Source organism: Simochromis diagramma, unplaced genomic scaffold, assembly GCF_900408965.1.
Source record: "Simochromis diagramma unplaced genomic scaffold, fSimDia1.1 OVJJ01000302.1, whole genome shotgun sequence".
NCBI lineage: Eukaryota > Metazoa > Chordata > Actinopteri > Cichliformes > Cichlidae > Simochromis > Simochromis diagramma.
The window spans coordinates 14,296,768-14,316,007 of NW_024386792.1; the positions used below are offsets into that span (position 1 = coordinate 14,296,768).

Here is a 19,240-nt window from a genome sequence, read left to right on the forward strand (position 1 = left end):
TCATAAACTGAGCATTTATGAGTAATGTGTGGTATGAGGTTTTGAGATAATGTAGAACAACATGTCAAATTTTGCCAAAGTATTTACAGGGATTAATGTGTGTCTGATTTGCCTTTTTTCCATCCTGCCTCAGAGGGATGCTGAAAACTAGGTAATTCATTTATTATTTATAGGCTGGACTACCCACATAGCAAAATGTGTATGGCCTGAATCTGGCCCACACAATGTGCTTACACATGGCCCACATACCGCAAAGAATGCCGGCCCTTTGGTGGCCCAGATCTGGTTTGCCAGAGGTGGCCCACACATGGGCCAGCACAAGGCCAGTTGCAGACACACTGGTGGTCCTGTGCTGGCCCATATGTGGATCACCTCTGGCAAACCTGATCTGGGCCACCAAAGGGCCGTCATTCTTTGCCGTTGGGCCATGGGTAATTTGTGTGCATCCATGGGCCGGTTGCAGACACACTGCTGGCCCAGAACAGTTTCAGCTCTGGCCCCAGATGTCAGCCTAATGAGTACCTTAATTAAGCCATGTAAAAACAACAAGTGCATAATAGTGCAAAAGTAACATGACGAAACTCTGTTCAGACAGTGAATGGACTGATTCTTATATAACATTTTTCAACTCTCCCAGATTACTCAAAGTGCTCTATACAACATGCCACATTCACCCAACCACACACTTTCTCTTAACCGAGTGCTTCCTAACTACATTCATACACATTCACACTCACAACATGCAGACTGGAGGAACCAGGGATCGAACCACTAACCTTCAGATGAATAGGTGACCTGCTCTACCAATGTGGGAAAAAAACTTGCAGCAAAGATGAGCCATTAGTTATTATAAATCTCTGCCTCTCTTCAACAGCATGCCTTTTGTCCTGTCTCCCTCCCATCACCCCCACGGTCGCAGCAGATGACTTTATACTGGAGGTTACTTCCAGTATAAAAGGAGTTTGTCCTTCTCACTGTTGCCAAGTGCTTGTGTTTCTCTGTATTATTGCAGGCTCTTAAAATATTAAGCGCACTGAGGAAACTGTTATTGTGATTTTGTGCTAATTAAATAAAATAGACTTAGTATCCAAAGGAAATGCGCCAACTGTTGATCTGTGTTTAAAAATATTTGGTCAAAACTGCTTCCTGTTATACGACATGGAAACAGTTAAATATGTAGAGCACGCATCCATTTATCCAGGTCACAGGGGCACAGCGGCCTGTTCCAGCTGTGATGGGCCGAGAGGTGGGGTGCACCCTGGATATTCACACCTGCGGCCACTGTCAAAGGAAACCAGAGTACCCACACAGGCACAAGGAGAACATGCTGGTTTCACACGTTAAAGCCTCGGTCACTAATTTCAAATCCAGGTCCTCCTTGCTGTGAGGCGACAGTTCTAACCAGGAGAGTCGCTCCGAGGTCTGCTTTAGTGAAACGTAGGCGGTAATATTTCATTTGTTTATGAAAGTATTTCTCAAAACATTCCACAGAAATGTATTCACACTTGTCCCTCTTGTGTTTATTTGTCACTGATGTTTTAGCTTAATGATTTCATTAAATTCTATGGAAAGGAATGTGCCGTTGCATCAGCCGAGCTTCTTTATAAGTTTCACCTCACTGGTGTGTTTGGTAACAACACTGTGTCAACACAAGAGTGTCAAAACTTTCCTAAGAACTTTCAGCACAGTCCATCCACTTCCTCTCTGATTTATGCCGGTGTGTTTTTGTGCGACGTGTCATGTATCTGCACATTTTTTTAAAGTAAAACTGGACTGATTTTGCGCTGCTGCTGCTGCTGCTGCTGCTGCTGCTGCTGCTGCGAGTGTTTGTGTGTGTTTTGTCTGAGGAAGCTGTGTGGTTGGAGTGTCAAATCTAAAATACTTCCTCATCCTCTTGTGCTCACATTAGAGCGACCTTCAGATGTCAGCAGCGTCTCACAGTCCACCTCGGCGGCAGACTGATCGCACATGTGACCGTTTTAACTCCATTTCAGGGGTTCCCGTATTATTTTATGCAAAGTGCGTATGAAGCTCAGAAGTGCTGGGAGGAGAACTTTGGTGAGTGTTTACACTTTCATTTCTTTTCTCTTTTTTTGTAGACTTTTTTTTTTCTCATTCCAACTCAGGTTAAGTTAGATTTTAAAATAATATATAGAAAAGAAATGAAGTGGATTACTGCAAGCGTTACCTGACTGATTCAGATTATGACTTACTTTAAGAGGCCATGTTTTGTTTTATGCAGCAGACTCAAAAAATGTGGAAAAGTTTCATCTAGAAGTACCTTCTTGTCATTTTATCATCCTTAAAAGAAAGGATCTTAGTCAGGGCAGAGTTAAGCTGGTGGCATGCAAAGCTTTTTGTATGTCAGGCCAGATTTTCTGGTGCAAAGATGTAGAAATAAACCGCTTTCTTCCTTCATCTAGCTGCCCATTCATACCGAAAGTGGCTGCAGCATGTCGACATGTATGTCAGATCTAAATTTTGTCAGACACTTCACAAAACACATTAACATGGTCAGCGGTCCACACCTGTCTGAACACGTCATTTCTTTGTCTAGAAATGCACTGCAGCAGTTGTTTTACTGCAATATGTAGCGGTGTTTTTGTTAATCTCTCATCTAATAAAGAAAATTTGAGGTGAATGACTAAACTTTTAAGTCAGTGCACATATATGTCAACATCAGGCCTCCTCTGAAAGCTCTGTAAGCTCACTCGATGTTAAATCAAAGGCAAAGAGTTAGTTCTCCTTCATCCATAAATCTACACTGAGCGAAACAAATCATCAGCAAGTCAGCAGCGCAGACCTGATCTTATCTGATTTCCAGAAATTTAAATCAGTTTACTTTGTCTGTAATAACTACATAAGGAAGTAACTTTCAGTAGCTAAATATCAATAAAGCGGTGAAATTACATTTACTAAACAGATTTCTGTTACCTGTATTTGAGGATTTGCACCTAGTTTATTTCTATGCATTACTAAAGTTCAAACTGAAATAATTTACTACCCCATTGTTTTTGTCTGATGATGTGTTTTTTTTAAAGAGTAAGATTGTATATATGAAAAAAAACATGAAAAACACCAAAGCGCTGCAGACGTTTTCACAGAGTTGTCACGTTTCTCTATTCGAGGCGCAAACACGTTAAATTCATCCATATTTTGCACAGAAAACATAATTGAAGGCTCAAAATTTATTGCAAACTTGTGTGCCAGAAGTTTATTTTTGTTTTTTCCTGTATAATGATCTACACAGATTTATCATGCAACATTTAGGAGGGGCCCTCCTGCCCCAGATTGGGAACCCAGTTAGGAAACTACCTAAATGCAGAATATGCTGTTAAAATAAAAATAGCCTTACTTCGGTTGCAATAAAATAACATTTATGAAGCTCAGCAGCACTTTTATTTAAAATAAGTCAGTACGTGGGGCCGTTTTTCTATAGAACAAGTTATTTTTAAGTACGTTTTTGCATTTTACTACTTTTAATACAGGATATTTACTTTTTTTTTTTTATTGTTCTTCTTATTGCTACCTTTACCCAAGTAAGAGATCTGAGTGCTTCTTTCATCACTGTAAACAAGCTTACAAACTTGGGCTTGAGTATCTGGGAAGCTTCTTTCATTTTAAGAATTCACCTACAGCTCCTGGTACTACAGACAGGTGACAGGTTCGAAGAAAAACCAGAACAAAGACTCTCAGTGAGGTGTTTGGCCACCAGATAAGAGCCTGTGCATCCTGGTATTTGTTCTGTAAATCACTTGTACTCTTCTGGAGATATTTATCATCCATCCTTTTACTCATTTACCCATTATATAATAGATATTTGGTATTCTTCATATGTTGATGGTGGTGGTGCTGTCTCAGATGTCGATCCAAGCTCTGCAAGGGCTCTTCAGCTGCTTTGATATCCAGTGAGCACATAGCGTGTGACATTTTTATGCTCATCATGCTTTGAATCAGCGGCGTCTCTCTGGATGGAGGGTTCGTCGTACTAGAACAGACCACATTAGGATAAAGACGATCGCTCCAAATGCTTTGCATTGATTTGCACCTTGAACAGAGCCTTCAGCCGTCCGCTCACTGCTACTTTATTTAACTTGTCACCCATGTGCAAGTCCTATCAGTAAAACCATATTTTTGCTTCATTTGAAAAAAACGATTTTTAAAGTTGCAGCGTTTTTTGTTTTTTGTTTTTTATTCGTGGTGTGATACCTCAGTTTCTGCACAGCATGCACATTTGTGCACTGAGTCATGATTTGTGGTGCTGTTAAGTGACATTTTCACAGCTCTGATATGACTCCGAATGTCTGAAACCACATTTGGAGAAAAGATGATGATGTCAATAAAAAATAATACAATTTCTAGCCTTCAGTGTTAACTAATGAAACAAAACAAAAGGTGTGAGGAGTTTAACTTGTTTTTCTTCAGGAAGCAGAGATCCTCGCTGTCATCTGTGATGGAAAAACTTTGTCCTGTGTGCACAAGAGTAAACCTTAAACAAGCTGGCAAAACTAAGAAGTTCAATAAAGTAGTTAAATAAATTAAAGGGCACCAAAGGTTGCCATTCTAAATGAAGTTGGAGACAAATTAAAGTCAAAAGTTTAGGCACACTTGATAATAGTGGAAGTTTTTTGTTTTGTTTTGGGGGTTTTTAGCATTTCATAGCAAAATAATCACAGCAACAAAACAATATCAGCTGAGTTTTTCAGTGGCTGACAGCGAGCTGAGCTTTCTTCGCTAAACTGAAGGAAGAAATTGTGTTTCTCCCAGACGTGTGCACTCTGGTCCTGGCTCACGTTTCTGCTAAATAACAGTTTCAGATAAATCGTCAGCAGCCCAGTGAGAGGAAAGCTAAACCACAGATGCACCCTTATAGGCACACAGAGTGCAACTCAAGATTCCAGATTCCAGATTGGTATTTACAGATAAACACAGGCTAAAAGTCAGGATGACTTCACTTTAAAATGTCTCACTTCCAAACATCACCAATGAGCTCACAGGAATTGTATTTGTTCTGATGAAATTTTAAGAAATTTGAATTTATAAAGAACTCGCTGCGCGCTGGCTTCATGCTCAGTCTGTGTTAGTTTCATTTTGTGCATTTGTGCCTCGTAGTTGTTCCTAAAGCTTGTCTCAGTTTATCCACATCCACACCCTCAGGTGTATCTGTGCTTGTCGTATAAGTATTGCACCCCAAATGTGCATTTAATGTAACTTTAATGTTTACAATTATTTACATTTACAGAACATAAAAGGGTGAGAAGCAGCCTCATCAATAATTGTTACATTAATCAATAAATACACATTTTGGGTTGTTTTTTCTGATTTACTTATCAGAAAAACAGTATCTGCTGAACAGTCTAACTCTGTATATGTATTTGACTTTCAAGCAGGAAACTATATAGAAAGTACAGTTCTACTGCCCTCTTTTGGGTATTATAGACACAATGTGTAACCTGTTGGTCATTCACGTTGTTTTATGTCTTTAGTGTAAAATTTTACTGTGTGCATAAAAAACTTATTTTAGTTGCTTTATTTCTTACATCTTTTACAACAGGCTGTTTACATATATTGCATTTGAATTAACTTTATTTTCATTTTCTAGGTACCTTAAAAACAGGATTACAGCAGGAGCGATAGACCCCGGAGCAATGCCTCGTTCTTTCCTGGTGAAGCGCGGTGGGCTGCACCACCTTCGTCATGTGGCAAGAAGCCCCAGCCCTGGAGCCACTGCAGTAATGTTCAGTGAACTGGAAAAAAGGGCGGGAGCCTGGGACGCATCCCTGGAGTACACCAAACCGAAGACAAACGGTGATAATGCAATCGCCGCTGTGTTATTACAGCAGGACTTAAAGTTCTGTAATGGAAATGGGAGCCGTCACCCATTCAGTCCTCAATCATACGGTGGGTGACAACGTCTTTTGTTTGTTTTAGCTCTCCTAAGACTAAACTTTACACTTTTAAATGTGATCAGCAGCAGCTCTGTTTGGTCCGATAAAAGAACAAGGACCCAACTTTTTTTTCGTGTTAATTAAAGAAAAAAAAAACATATTTTTCATATTTTTCAAAAACTGTCTGTCTGCTTTTCTTTTCAGACCACAGTTCTGCTGAGGCCTGCAGTCCTGTCAACGCAAATATTTTTAGCCAAGTGGAGAAAGTTGTTTCTCAGCCTCCCAAACCAGAAGTATTGTCGAGTCTTCAGGTGAGGTCTGGATATCCAGACAAACTGTCCGGACTGAGAGAGTTGGAGCACCATCAGATCCTGAGAGAGACCAGGAGCAGCAGCTGCTCTAAGATCAGCGCTCCGAGGCAGGAGTGCCTACTCTGTGGAAAGGTTACAACAATTTTTTTTATGAAGTTCCTGTTTTTATTTCATTTTGACTTTTTATTTTTAGATTTATTTTCTATGATTTTTACAGAAGTACTATTTCTTTGGATTTTATTGCATTTTAGTTTTTTATTATGTACTGGGTATTAGTATATTATTATTGTTGTTGTTGTTGTTGTTGTTGTTATATTATTATATTATATTATTATTAAGGTTATTGTGTAATAATAATAATATTATTATATATCTATAAAGCTATCTTTACTTAAGACAGATTAACAAACATCCACCAGAAGACAAAGACTAAAAAGACATATATCATCAATCAGTCAGCATCAGCATAGGGCCGCAAGACATATATCGTAGATTGTGTTTATTGGAGTCATTTTTACAACAAATAAAATATTAAAATGCATAATACAGTTATTTATTTATTTATTACGTTTCGTTTTAGAAATGCCTTTTTTCAGTTATTCTGAAGGTGATGCAATTTTTTTGACGGGTAACCTACCTGCAGCAGTTCCATATATTCATAAAAATCCTCCGAATGTCCTCCAAGAGACCCATGAACCATGAACTAGGCTCAACAATTTCAGTCATGTAAAAGTTTATAGACTGAAGAAACACAATATTAACTAATGAATACATCAGTGCTCCTTAGCTTCCTTTGATTGTTTGAAAAGTCTAACCTCTAATGAGCCATAACTTAAAAATTCCTCATTGATATGTTAAATTGTTGCAACTTGTCTTTGCAGATATTTTCATGTCTGTCAAGTCTGAAAACTCACATATGTAAGAGTCACAGAGGCAGAGCCCGTATGTCAGTGGCACACATCAAGTCCGGCAGGGCTGGTAATGAGCAGGCACCTTGCAGGGGGAAGGTCAGCATCACTTTGCCTTTAAATGCATTATTCTGTTACATCTTTGGATGTAAAATCAACCATTTATTGGGATAGAGCTTTGTCAGATCCATGACTGTCTGCTGTTTTCAGGAGCGGACATTCAGCTGTACGGTGTGTGCAAAAGTGTTCAAGCGCTCCTCCACCCTCTCCACTCACCTGCTCATTCATTCAGACACCCGGCCCTATCCCTGCCAGTACTGCGGCAAACGCTTCCACCAGAAGTCTGACATGAAGAAACACACCTTCATCCACACCGGTGAGTTGGTGCACTCCTGCTCTCAGTAAAACAGTCTGGTGTTTTCTGCTAAAATGAGCACTACTAACATACGTGTGTATATTAGTATCCTTTAAGTTAGTCAGTTTGCCTAATATGAAATCTGGCTCATTAAAATTGGCATAAAAGTCAGACTGTAAAAAGGCTCAGACTACTTCCTGATGATGTTTCCAGCACACGTAAAAGTACAACGTTTTATGTTATTAATGACCTTCAGATCCACTACACAGAGTTAGTACATATGTAATTCCTTTATATGTCTTTTTATTCTCAGGCTCTACTAGAGTAGCGTTGATTTTTTTTAATAATAAAGCTTATATTACATATATATATTCCTGGACTTTGTTGCCACCCTTTCGTTTATCCACTGTCTGAAACAAGCAGTTTTAGCACCATTTTAGCCAGCTTTCTTGTGATTGGCTGCCCCTCAGATGGTGGGTGGGGCTTTCTGTGTTCAAAAGTGTTCATCTTAGATGACGATATCCTCTCTGTTTGATGTCATACACATCGAAGACCAAAAAAAATCTGAGCTCTTTGCCCACAGGGATTATTATAGAGCACACTAAGCTCATTATTATCCACCTTTGTAAAAGCAAAAAATATGAAAGAAAGGAAAACATAACAGTTCCCTTTGATACATTTTTTAACCTTAGATTCTAAACCTGATTGGTTAGTTTTTGTGTCATATCTGGATTCTGAAAGCAAACAATAACAGCGTTCAATTCTCTCTGTTTGTCTGCCAGGGGAGAAGCCCCACGTGTGTCAGATATGTGGCAAAGCATTCAGCCAGAGCTCCAACCTCATCACCCACAGCCGAAAGCACAGGGATGACAGGCCCTACCGCTGCCCACGATGCCTTTACAGCTTCCAGCATAAAGTGGACCTGCGGCAGCACCAGGAGCAACACTGCGCCTACCGCTGATTCTGCCCCACTCGAGACTTTAACCTTCTCAACGAAGAGGAACAGGAACTGGGATCTAAATCTTTGACTGTGTTGCTCCCAAGACAGCGTTTAATATTTCATGCAAAGCTGTGTACAGTGTTGGAGGTGTATTATATACCACATGCATTGTGGTAGGGTGTGTTGAGTCTCAGCAGTGTAGTGAAATGACTTTATTTATGTGAAGGAAAGTACAAAAAACAGTACTGGTTACAACAATACTTTAATAATTTAAATTGTAAATGCAAAATACATCCTCAGTCAGTGCATTTGATTTAACTGATGCTTATTTTTCAGGTGTACTTAGTGATATCGAGCTATTTGTTTTTTGTTTTGTTTCTTTCCACATACTGAGGAATATAGTCGTACAGGAAAAATCACAGCACTGTTAATGCTTCCATCCATCTTCTTTATAGCTTATCCAAAGTCAGAGTCACTATTGTTATATTAGTGATCATTATTATTATTTCAGTTCAGCTGTGTTTAGACTTTAATTCTTGTGGACATGTGGTGTGTTTTCCAGTGTTTTTGTATTAACGGGACACCAAGTATGAGACTCCCACTGATTAATCATTCCTGGTTAGATATTCAGAGTTATTGTTCAAATATTAATAAAAGCTGAACTCTTAATATAGTATAATGTTGTGTATATGTACTCTTAACTTTGTAATAATTAAAAAAAATTGAAGAAGAAAGAAATATTGATAGGGGATTCTTTTGAGTTTATTCGTTTTAAGATTTGCTAAAGTAAGGTGTATCGTCCAAAGACAGGGTCTGATAAACACATCCTCCTATCTAAATTAAGGCTTTTAAAGTGCACTTAACTTAGAGGTGAGTAGTAGAGCAACAGTTGTAATTTTCTTTGTTGTACTTGATCAAGGTTTTAACAGTTAACTAAAACCAAACTAAAACTAGATGTGCAAAAAAACCATTTCGATTAACTTAAAAATAAAAACTAGGCTTTACTTCAATACCTTTGGAAACCTATAATTAAATACAACTAAAATAAAAAAACATAGAGAGGAAATATCCTTAGTTGTAATATTTGTTAGTTTGGTATAATTTTATTAAAACTTGTGTGTCTATTGAGACTGTGGAGACTAACACTGAGCTAATAAAAACTAAAGATAAACACATTGAAACAATAAAAACTAAACTGAAACCAGAAAAAACCCGACCAGGAAACGAACTGAAACGAAACTGAACCAAAGGCAAAAAAATTCTAAATTAAATGAAGATAAAAACCTAAAAGATACAAAACTATGATAACTCTGCACTGGATTCAGGGTAACATGACTTATCCACCTTAAACATGGCACACTCAATATACAAAGGTCAGCAGTGCTTCCCCCTCTCCTATGTGGCATTGCATAACTGCAAAGGTTACACATTTGTTTTAACTGAAGCCAAGTTATCAAGTTTTTCCTCTTGTACGATTGATCCCACATGAGTCAGAGTGAATCAACATTTCAGCCTGTTTGGGGAAGTAAACTCTGGCATCTGTTCAAATGGTAAAATAATTCATTTAATTTGATTTTACTTAATTGTGTTCAGAAGATTTCTTCACACCACACGTATCCGACTGTTGTGGTAATTTTGTTTTTATTGAAACCGAAAACAAAAAATACAGACAACTTTGTCTAAAGTCATGAATCATCATTTTTGTTCAACTCTTTGAATCAACGCTGACAGCCTGCACTTCAGTCACAAACTAATCTGAATTTCAGTGGGGTTGTATACAGAAGCAAAACCACAAAATCTGTTTTTGTCCAGCAAATTATGGACCGAACTGTATAAAGTAAGTACTTAAAATTAACATGATGTTGTTCATACTTAAGAAGAGATCTTTACCATTTGGTTATGCATGGCATGCAAAGATATTTCAAAATTTACATTAGTATGTTTTAGAAATAGGGCAGTAAATAACGTCTCTGCAAGCCTCCCACTGGTCCTAACATGTGGTCAAAACACCCTCGGTGTTAAATTGTGCAAGAAACAGGAAGTGATGGACGACGACCCTTTGAACTTTTACGGTGCTTCTGAAACATGGTTTAACTCCTGGGCAGTTCCTTGTATTTCAAAACTAATGCTTGCAAAAACACTATTAGCAATATTGCCACAGTGATCAGCATGTGTTTACAAATGTTTTCATTTCATTTCATTTTTGAGATTTTTTGAGATTTTCTAGTTAATTAAAAGCATCGAGGCCAAGAGCCTTGGAGAGTGGAGCGCTTGTAGTAAAAGTGCAGAGTTTGAGGATTTGGCCTGGTTATGTTATCAATTTGTTCAAATTTGTCTTAAAGCCACCAAAGTCTTAAAAGTCAACTTCAGTTTGTAGTATTGGGCATGTTAAAAATTTGTTTACCACCCACAAAAAAAAATAACACAAAAAAACTACAACTTAGAAATGATTCTTACAAGTGTCATGTCTATTATCATATAGAAAGTACTGTGTAAAATTTAAAATATACTACATTTGACCTTTGACCTCTCGTTGAAGGTCAATAGATTGATTCAAAGGTCAAAATGAGACATTTTTAGGTTATTAAAACTGGCTCTTACTGCCATTGTTTGTATTGAAAAAATGGGGAATGATCTATGACAGCGGTCCCCAACCCCCGGGCCACGAGTCGTTTGGTACCGGGCCGCGAGAGTTGAGACTCGGGTGTGAAATTTATGGTGTTCAGGGTTTTTATCGTTAACTCGGTTTCCCTGGGTCTTTTCCCGGGTTGTAGTTGTGCGTCTTATTTTGAAAGAAATATCTACACGTTACCATAGCGACCAGAGAGCATTAAGGGGCAGAGAGGAGGATGTTACTCTCAATGTTGTTGGCGCATTTCAGGAGGACGCTGCTAATAAAGTTACACAATTACACAGTGAATTTGCATTTATTAATATATTTACAAAATACTACAGTTTTTGTCTTGGTCGTGTCATTTTATTTTGTTGTATTTATCCGCGACACCTCAAAGGCCGGTCCGTGAAAATATTGTCTGACATTAAACCGGTCCGTGGTGCAGAAAAGGTTGGGGACCGCTGATCTATGAGGATTTTAACTATCGCGTTATGTTATATTGACTTTGTTATTACTTTTTTTTAACCACATAAAGTTGTGTTAAATATGTTTTTCAATTGATTTTTATTACTAAACGGGTGAAATGAATATTACACATGTATTATAGCCACATAAATTATAAAATATATATTAAAAAAACTCTACCTTAATCCTGTCTGGGATATTAAAATGAATTTAAACGGGTCAAATAACAAAAGCCTGCACTTTTCACTTGCTTTTACTGAACTACAAACATAAAAAACAAAAAACAAAAACAGGTAACAGCTGACGGCAAGCCACACACACAGGCGCCATCTTGACTATCTGACATCTCAGAGCAAATTTATAAAGAAGAAGGAAAATGAATCTAAACAAAATACAAAAATATTCCTATAAAAGTAAATACGACTAACAGAGTGTGTAGTTCTAATGCATTTCTGAAATCTAAAAGAAGTCATCTTATCCATATTGTCAGCTAGCCAAACAATCTTTTTCTGTTATAAAGATATCTGAGACCTGCTGGAGTCTCGAGCTACTTTTATTTTTGTTAATAAATGCTTTATAAAGCATAAATAGTCCTCATTTGACATGAGCTCACACAAAATACTTAATTCACTTGTAACTGCCTGAATTAACCATGAATTACAATATGAAATAACTATTAATGAAACCTTTATCAACACACTCACAAAAAGCTTATAAAACTTTATAAATGCTCAATTAACTGCTTATTAATAACTTACTAATGCTTAATAGTGTGACATTATTATAAAGTGCTATATGACTCACTCAAAACAAAATGATTCATAAACTTCCAAAAACTCAAAGCCCGGGTCCAAAACCTCAGCTTTCATGTCTCCCTGAGCTCAAAGAGAAGGGTTAGCGATATAAAACTCACTAATATGATCTCTGGCTGTGCAGCGCCACCCTTTGGTTAAACTGTGTTTTTGCAAGGAAATACACTGTGCTAGCTGTACCGATCAAATGTATTACTGCGGCTTTGGCTGTACTCTTACCTGTAATTCATTAATGTGTGATATTATGTGCACATTTATTTAAAGCTAGATTTATCTTATGTAAATGTAATCATTACACCTCAAGGTTACTTAGCATATTTGATACATGTGGTATTTTTTGTTTAGTTTTTATAATTTGTTTTATTCAGTTTTTTTCCTAGTATAAGTAGTTTGAGGTATACTAATACTAATAGTAGTAATATTTGTTTGTTTGGCTGGTGAAGGAAGTTCAGTATTAAAACTCTTACTTATTTAGAAACTCCCAGCCCCCAAACAGAGAACGTTGTCTGCCCATGTGAGCACAGAAGTCCAAGGTCTATGTGTGGATGGACTTTGGTTTTCTCCTCTACAGCACACAGAAACAGAACTTTGACACAGACTGGCAAAACTACAGGATTTAATTACACCTCTCACTCTAATAGCAGTGGAGCAGCTTCTGTGTCAAATAAATGATCACAACCCAGATGTTACCTTAACACCACTGCAATTAAAAACCTTTTATTACTGTTGCACAACTCTTAATTAGTGATACAGCATAATGAGCTCTGCCAACACCCTCATTTGTGTCGTGTTTATGTGCTGCTGCTATCCCTCCTGCAGACAGAAATACAGAAGTGTGCTCCATGTACAAGTTCCAGTAAAACTACTGCACCAGTAAGGAAAGCAGATATTGGCTATAAAATCCACCAAGGTCCTTGCGACAGGACAGAGATGTTTTCAGTGTCTCAGAATTAAATGGGATGAATGTAAAATAAGATAAGAAGTGCTCCAAACAAAAAACACTTAACTGAACATATCCAATAACCTGTAAAAGCCCCTGAACAACGCCCCGGATTAATCCAATCTATACACATAATTATGTTTAGTTTTTTTTTTTAATACTGTACATAATTCGTTGTTTTATGGTTTTCTCAGATGCACTAATTGGCTTAAACCTGTAGATGGTGCTGATGTCTTCTACAGAGTAACCACGAAAGAATGAAACAGAAACATGTTTAAACAACAGCTGACGTGTTTCAGGGCTGCTGATACTCTTTGATAAATTCTTAATGGTTCAATGAGTCACACTAGGACTCCAAGTCTGTCTTTGAATTTGACACCACATACAGTCCAGTCCTAAATTTTGTTTACACATTTTCACTATCCATCCATCCATCCGTTCATTCTCTTCCACTTATCCTTGTCAGGGTCACGGATGGAAGCTGGAGCCTATCCCAGCTGTCTTAGGGCGAGACGCATTTCCACTAATCAAACAAATGTTAATATTAAACAGATATTAATTTGATTACATTTTATTTGATTTTATTTGATTTATATAGCACCAAATCACAAAAACAGTCACTCCAAGATCCCAACAATGAAATGGCCCCCTTTAAACAAACACTTGGCAACCGTAGGAAGTAGAAACTCCCTTTTAATAGGAAGAAACCTCCGGCAGAACCAGCTTCAGGGAGGGGCAGACGTCTGCCACGACTGGCTGGGGGTGAGGAGAGGAAGACGGGACAAAAGGCATGCTGTTGAAGACAGGCAGAGCTTAATAATAACTAATGATTCATCTCTGCTGTAAGGTTTTTCCATTTGTGGATAATAGCTCTCACTGTGGTTTGCTGGAGTCCCGATGACCTAGAAATAACTTTGTAACTCTTTCCAGACTGGTTACAACTTTGTTTCTCATCTGGTTTGAGTTTCTCTAGATTGTGGCATGATGTGTTGCTCTTTCAGATCCTTTCGCCTACTTTACATAGTCAGACAGCTTCTATTTCCATGATTTTTTCATTGAACAGGTCTTGCAGTAATCAGGCCTAGGTGTGGCTGATGAGACTGTTTTGTTGCATAATCTTTATCAAAAGCTTTTTCCTGTCACACAGACTGGTGAGCTGTTGGTGCTGATGTCTCTCTGGGTTCACTGTCTCAACAGCTGCACTGTGAAGCCATAGCTACTTTAGTGTTTTCCTCTGGAAAGCTTTTTGCAGCGTTCATATGATGGACTTTACACAGTAAACAATCTGTCAGATCAGGTTATTTATTGTCAGCATGAGGAGAAATGGGTCAGTTTAAAGTGCAGAAGCATGAGAAAACATGCTCATGGGATTCTGTTGGTCCCAGCAAACGTGAGTGACCTGTTGAAATCAAGTTGCATAGATTTTTACACCTGTGTTTTCTTTTCTTTCTTTTTTTTCAAAGAAACACACAAAAGACATCGATTTCATTAACTTAATTTCAATAAATACAGAAATTAATTTACCAATGACATTTTGACTGAAGTCTATGACCTCTTAATAAAATAGCATTCATTAAAAATGTTAAACATGCAGCACAAATCTACATTATTATTATTATGATCAGTCTTTGGTTTCATCTTGGTTTATTACTACCAGTGTTTTGGTTTTTTGTATTTTGAGCTCCCAGTTTGTCTCTGTGCCTGTCGTGTGCTTCCTGTTTTACTTTAAAAGTCCATGTCTCATGTCAGTGTTTCTGGTTTTGCTTCCCTTGTCTCGTTAAGTCTGATTTCTCCCAGCTGTGTTACCCTCCTGTCCCCCAGTCTCTGAGTACTCCAGTGTGTATTTAAGCCCTGTGTATTCCTTGCTCTGTGTCGTGTTGTAGCCTCATTTTGCTGTGTTTTCCCCTCTGTCTTCCCAGTCTCTGTAGCACCTAGTTTTTTTTTGGTTTCTTGTTTTCCAGTTCCCCGAGTCCCTGGTTTGTCAGTTCTAGTCACTATACTTCGTCTTTTGTTTTCTGTGTTTCCCACAGAAAACTAAGCTGCACTTTCAGGTAATCTTCCTTCTTTTGGGTCCTGCACTTGGGTCCTATCCTGCCTGCCACACAGCACATCCTGACCGTTACAGCTGTAATAGTGTCACACAGTGGAAATTTGTATTTATCTTGTATATTGATTTTATTCTGATTTTTAGTGTTTATTTATGAGTGTAATTTTTACTTGCATGATTTTATTCTGTTTCTATTGCATGGTTTTTAGTGTTTTATTTGACATGGTTTTAATCCACTGTGGCGTGGCAGAGCATGGGATATATTAGTTGATAGGGATCACCTGCTGAGGCATGGGTGTGTCCAGAGGTGGCTTATCAGCTGTTTAAAGACCAATTAAAAGCAGGCTAGCGGAGCACTATGAGGAGAGAGGCCCCAGAAATGAGGAGGAATGTGTGAAGGCCAGGTGAAAAGAGGGACCCGCTGCCTGATCGTGGGGGTGCGACGCCTAATCAGTGTAACGTGGCAACCCAGTCCTGACAGCAAGGAACGGCAACAGTAGGAGACGACACGTGTGATTGGCAGCAGGGCAGAGGTATACCTCTGCCTGCATTTGTGAGTAGTGTCTACACTGTCGTTCATCGGGTGCAGTCGTGTTGGGAGAGGGTCGCCATGGCTATAAGTCGGGGCAGCTTCCGGGACCATTGTTCTGGCCCCTATTTGTTTATTTACAGGGCACTGACGCGGTGGGAGCCGTGGTGGCATCGCATGACGGACTCCGGTGCAGAACGCGAGCTGGGATGTGATGGGCCCAGTGAAGGGACAAGAGGAGGATGGGAGGCTCCTCCTCGTCTGCCTGAGACGAGGCTGGCATGGACTCCGCTCTGGAGAAGAAATTCCTGGCCTGCTGGTGGACCCATAATGAACGTGTGGCATAATTACATCAGGGGATTCTTATGAATGTAGAAAATTATAGTTTTAAGTGGTTTAGAATTGTTTTATTTAGTCTCATGGGGATTTTAGTATACTGACAATATTTTATTACATACATTTTTAAGAGGGTGTTTTTTTTTTTTTTGTTTGTTTGTTTATATTACACTATCATTATTATTTCTGCTTCCTGGCCTGGAAATGAACGGTTTCTGATCAGACCTCCCACCATCTCTGTGACTTGGGGTTTCTGACTGGCTTGCTCCCTCCTCGTATTCAAGAACCACCCTCTTTTGTATTACATTCTGGCGCGACTGCTTCAGTATCTGCGTTACAATAGAACAAAACTGACATTTTTAATACGCAGTCACATTAAACACTATTAGACCGTCTCTTTGTTCGTCTGTCTTTAGTGTGTCCGCTTCCTGCAAAATTCAAACAGAATGGGGAAAATTTCATTTTGTGAAGACATTTTTTACTTTCAGGCAATTAACAATAACATGATCAGACATGTACTCATAGCACTAATATGTAGCAAAGGTGTATTTTATCATCATCCTCAGTAACGAGTGTTTGTTCCTTATTGGTTTTTCCTGAAAGAAAGAGAAATCTTATTCTCTTGAACTGTTGCTTTTGAGTGCACTAATTTTTATTTGTAACTACATTTACAAATGAATAGCATATATTTTTCTCTAGTTTTAAGGTATCGGCAAGCAGTACTTAAGTAGTTAATACGAAGCATTGCGTACAAAGCAATATTTGTATTTAGCATTATTTGGAATGGATCGTAATGTGAAGCTCGGCCTGAAAACAAATGCAAGCCAACAGTTTTGAATGTTATTTGCATGTTGAAACCTCCCATCTGAGCCTGCTAGTAGGAAGAGTAGGACACGTACCGGCCACACCATGAGTACTGATAATTAAGACTGTTTATCCACCCATATATCACCCAGAGGACTGATAAATAACATTCATTTGATTGATAATTGGGTGGATAAACATACTGACCAGCTGATTAATACGTATAGTACATCATGGTACCACTTTGTAAGCTGGATCTAAGCAGAATTCATTTCTTTCTGCACTGAACTATGCATATTTTAAATGTGACCTCTACATTAATAAGATAGAATGATCCAGAGTATAAGACATTTCCAAAAGTAACGATGAACCTTTGATGACAGAATGCTGCCTGCGGATGTCCTCTTATTCGCTGAAATGCTCCCAGGTTCTTATTTCTGAAAAGAAGGCGTCTCCAGGGACAGGCGGTGTAGTTCACCACCTGTCTGTGGCCATGGATGATGAAATTGGAAACCAGTCCTCCTCCGTGTAAAGCACATTGGACAAGTCGATGACGTAGCAGGTCCATGGCATAGCGAGATGGCAGGGTGGCAGTGTAGTTACCGATGATTGACACGCCATACCCAATGGCATTGTGTCCCCTGGTGTGAGTGCCGAGATGATGCCAACCCCTACCCTCGTAAACGTAGCCGTCAGACCCGACCACAAAGCTGAAAGTGCAAAAATATGAGAGCAGGTGATCAATGAATGAGGTGGATGGTTCCTAGTCTGCAGACAAATAGAGCAAAATGCTGAGAATTTATTCCAGCATATGTGATGAATTTTCAGCAATACAGTGTTTTAACAGCATGCAGTTAGCATTCCTGAAAATTCTCCCGCTAATAACATAGATATGAAATATGGCTACTTAGATGAATGTTTTGGCATTTTAGGAATTTTCTGTTGTAGTTTTTTTTTTTTTTTTTCGAATCACCACTCCCATGTTCATTTCCTACCACTTCAAGCACCTGTAAATCTTACAATTTACAAAAATAAAAGTATAAAAACAAGAATTTGTTCAATTGGAAGAATTATTTTTGACAGAATATGACCAGAATTTGACATTTTTACAGGAAAGGCAAACTATAGTGATTAGTTTCAAAGGTCGCTAAAGAGTAGGCAGCGCCTGTCTACAGCAGATCCATATTTTGAGGCAGTGACAGTTGTATACATCTGTTGTATACAACTAACAAACACTGCAACAACGTGTAAAAATACATTTCCCTAGATTTCCAGTGATTCCTTTAAAGTTTTGTTACCTGTATCCGATGTCAGCCCACCCACGGTCCTCCTGGTGGAAACGCTGCATGGACCTCATGTCACGAGAACAGCTTGGGAAGGATAAACAGGGTGATGATGGCTCATAAGTATGATGAATGTACAGATACTGGAGGGGAAGAGAGAGCGGGATAGGTGTACCTCGGTGGGGCTTTGCCCCCCACTGACAGCGAGGGATGATTTGAGGGCAGTCTGTGGATAGGAGGAGACAAGGTGAGGATTAGGAAAGTAATAACACTCCAGACCTTGATAGGCTGCAACAGAACATATGGGCTAGTGTCTAAAAAAAGGTCTTTGTGACAGCTCGGAAATAATGACTCAGTTTGTCCAGCATCAATGAGCTTATTACTTAAACAAGCTTGTTTTTCCAACTGTTTAAGCCCAGTGTAGTGCACACAACATCTCTCTTTAAGGTCTAAAATCTGTCAGTGTTTTTACCAGATGACTGCTTGTGGTTGGTGCAGTTTTTTGGAAATGGAGCTTTGACCTTTGAAACATCCGAAACGTGGGAGTGATGTTTGAAAAACTGATTACAGTTTATAGATAATGAATATAGCAGAGACCTGCCAGAACTGTTCTGACAAATGTGGGACATTTTGAAAAGTGAAATTTGCTTAGAAGGAGGATGGCATAATGTTTGCACCAGGAAGGACTGTGCAGTAAGTCCTTTAGAATAATCTCATGAAATTGTTGTCCACACACTTAATTTTATCAGAGCCAAAAGTCTGAATAATTTGCAAACTTACAGAAATTACATTTCCCACACCAGAAGCAAGGCAGCTAAGCCAAGCATGGACGAATTCCTTTGTAATAACATTTGACTGAATGTGGAAAAACTGAAACATACTTCTTTCAGTCTGTTTTGTAAATGGACTGAAATGTTAAATGTTAACATTTCCAGAATGAACTTGAGCTTCCATGACTAAAAAATTGAATGGTTTGTGTCTTTTTATTCATTTTAAAGTTGAGCCTTT

General features: G+C 38.6%; 1 protein-coding gene and 1 pseudogene across 1 annotated transcript; one reads left to right on the forward strand and one right to left on the reverse strand.

Annotated features, from left to right (window-relative positions):
• The first annotated feature begins 779 nt into the window (after positions 1 to 779).
• Positions 780 to 9,078, forward strand: LOC120729189 (zinc finger protein Gfi-1b-like). The gene is made up of 6 exons (XM_040024709.1): positions 780 to 2,058; positions 5,603 to 5,901; positions 6,093 to 6,331; positions 7,081 to 7,206; positions 7,318 to 7,483; positions 8,245 to 9,078. Exons 2-6 carry the CDS (start codon positions 5,649 to 5,651, stop codon positions 8,421 to 8,423), a joined length of 963 nt encoding a protein of 320 aa, XP_039880643.1. The 5' UTR covers positions 780 to 2,058; positions 5,603 to 5,648; the 3' UTR covers positions 8,424 to 9,078.
• An 8,150-nt stretch (positions 9,079 to 17,228) lies between these two features.
• Positions 17,229 to 19,240, reverse strand: part of LOC120729190 — a 4,370-nt pseudogene continuing 2,358 nt past the window's right edge.

Excerpts from the sequence above, each read along its gene's own strand:
- LOC120729189 (XM_040024709.1), top strand. The coding sequence starts at position 5,649 with ATGCCTCGTTCTTTCCTGGTGAAGCGCGGTGGGCTGCACCACCTTCGT. Across the intron at positions 7,207-7,317 it reads AGGCACCTTGCAGGGGGAAG|GAGCGGACATTCAGCTGTAC; the intron begins GTCAGCATCACT and ends TGCTGTTTTCAG. Across the intron at positions 7,484-8,244 it reads ACACACCTTCATCCACACCG|GGGAGAAGCCCCACGTGTGT; the intron begins GTGAGTTGGTGC and ends TTTGTCTGCCAG.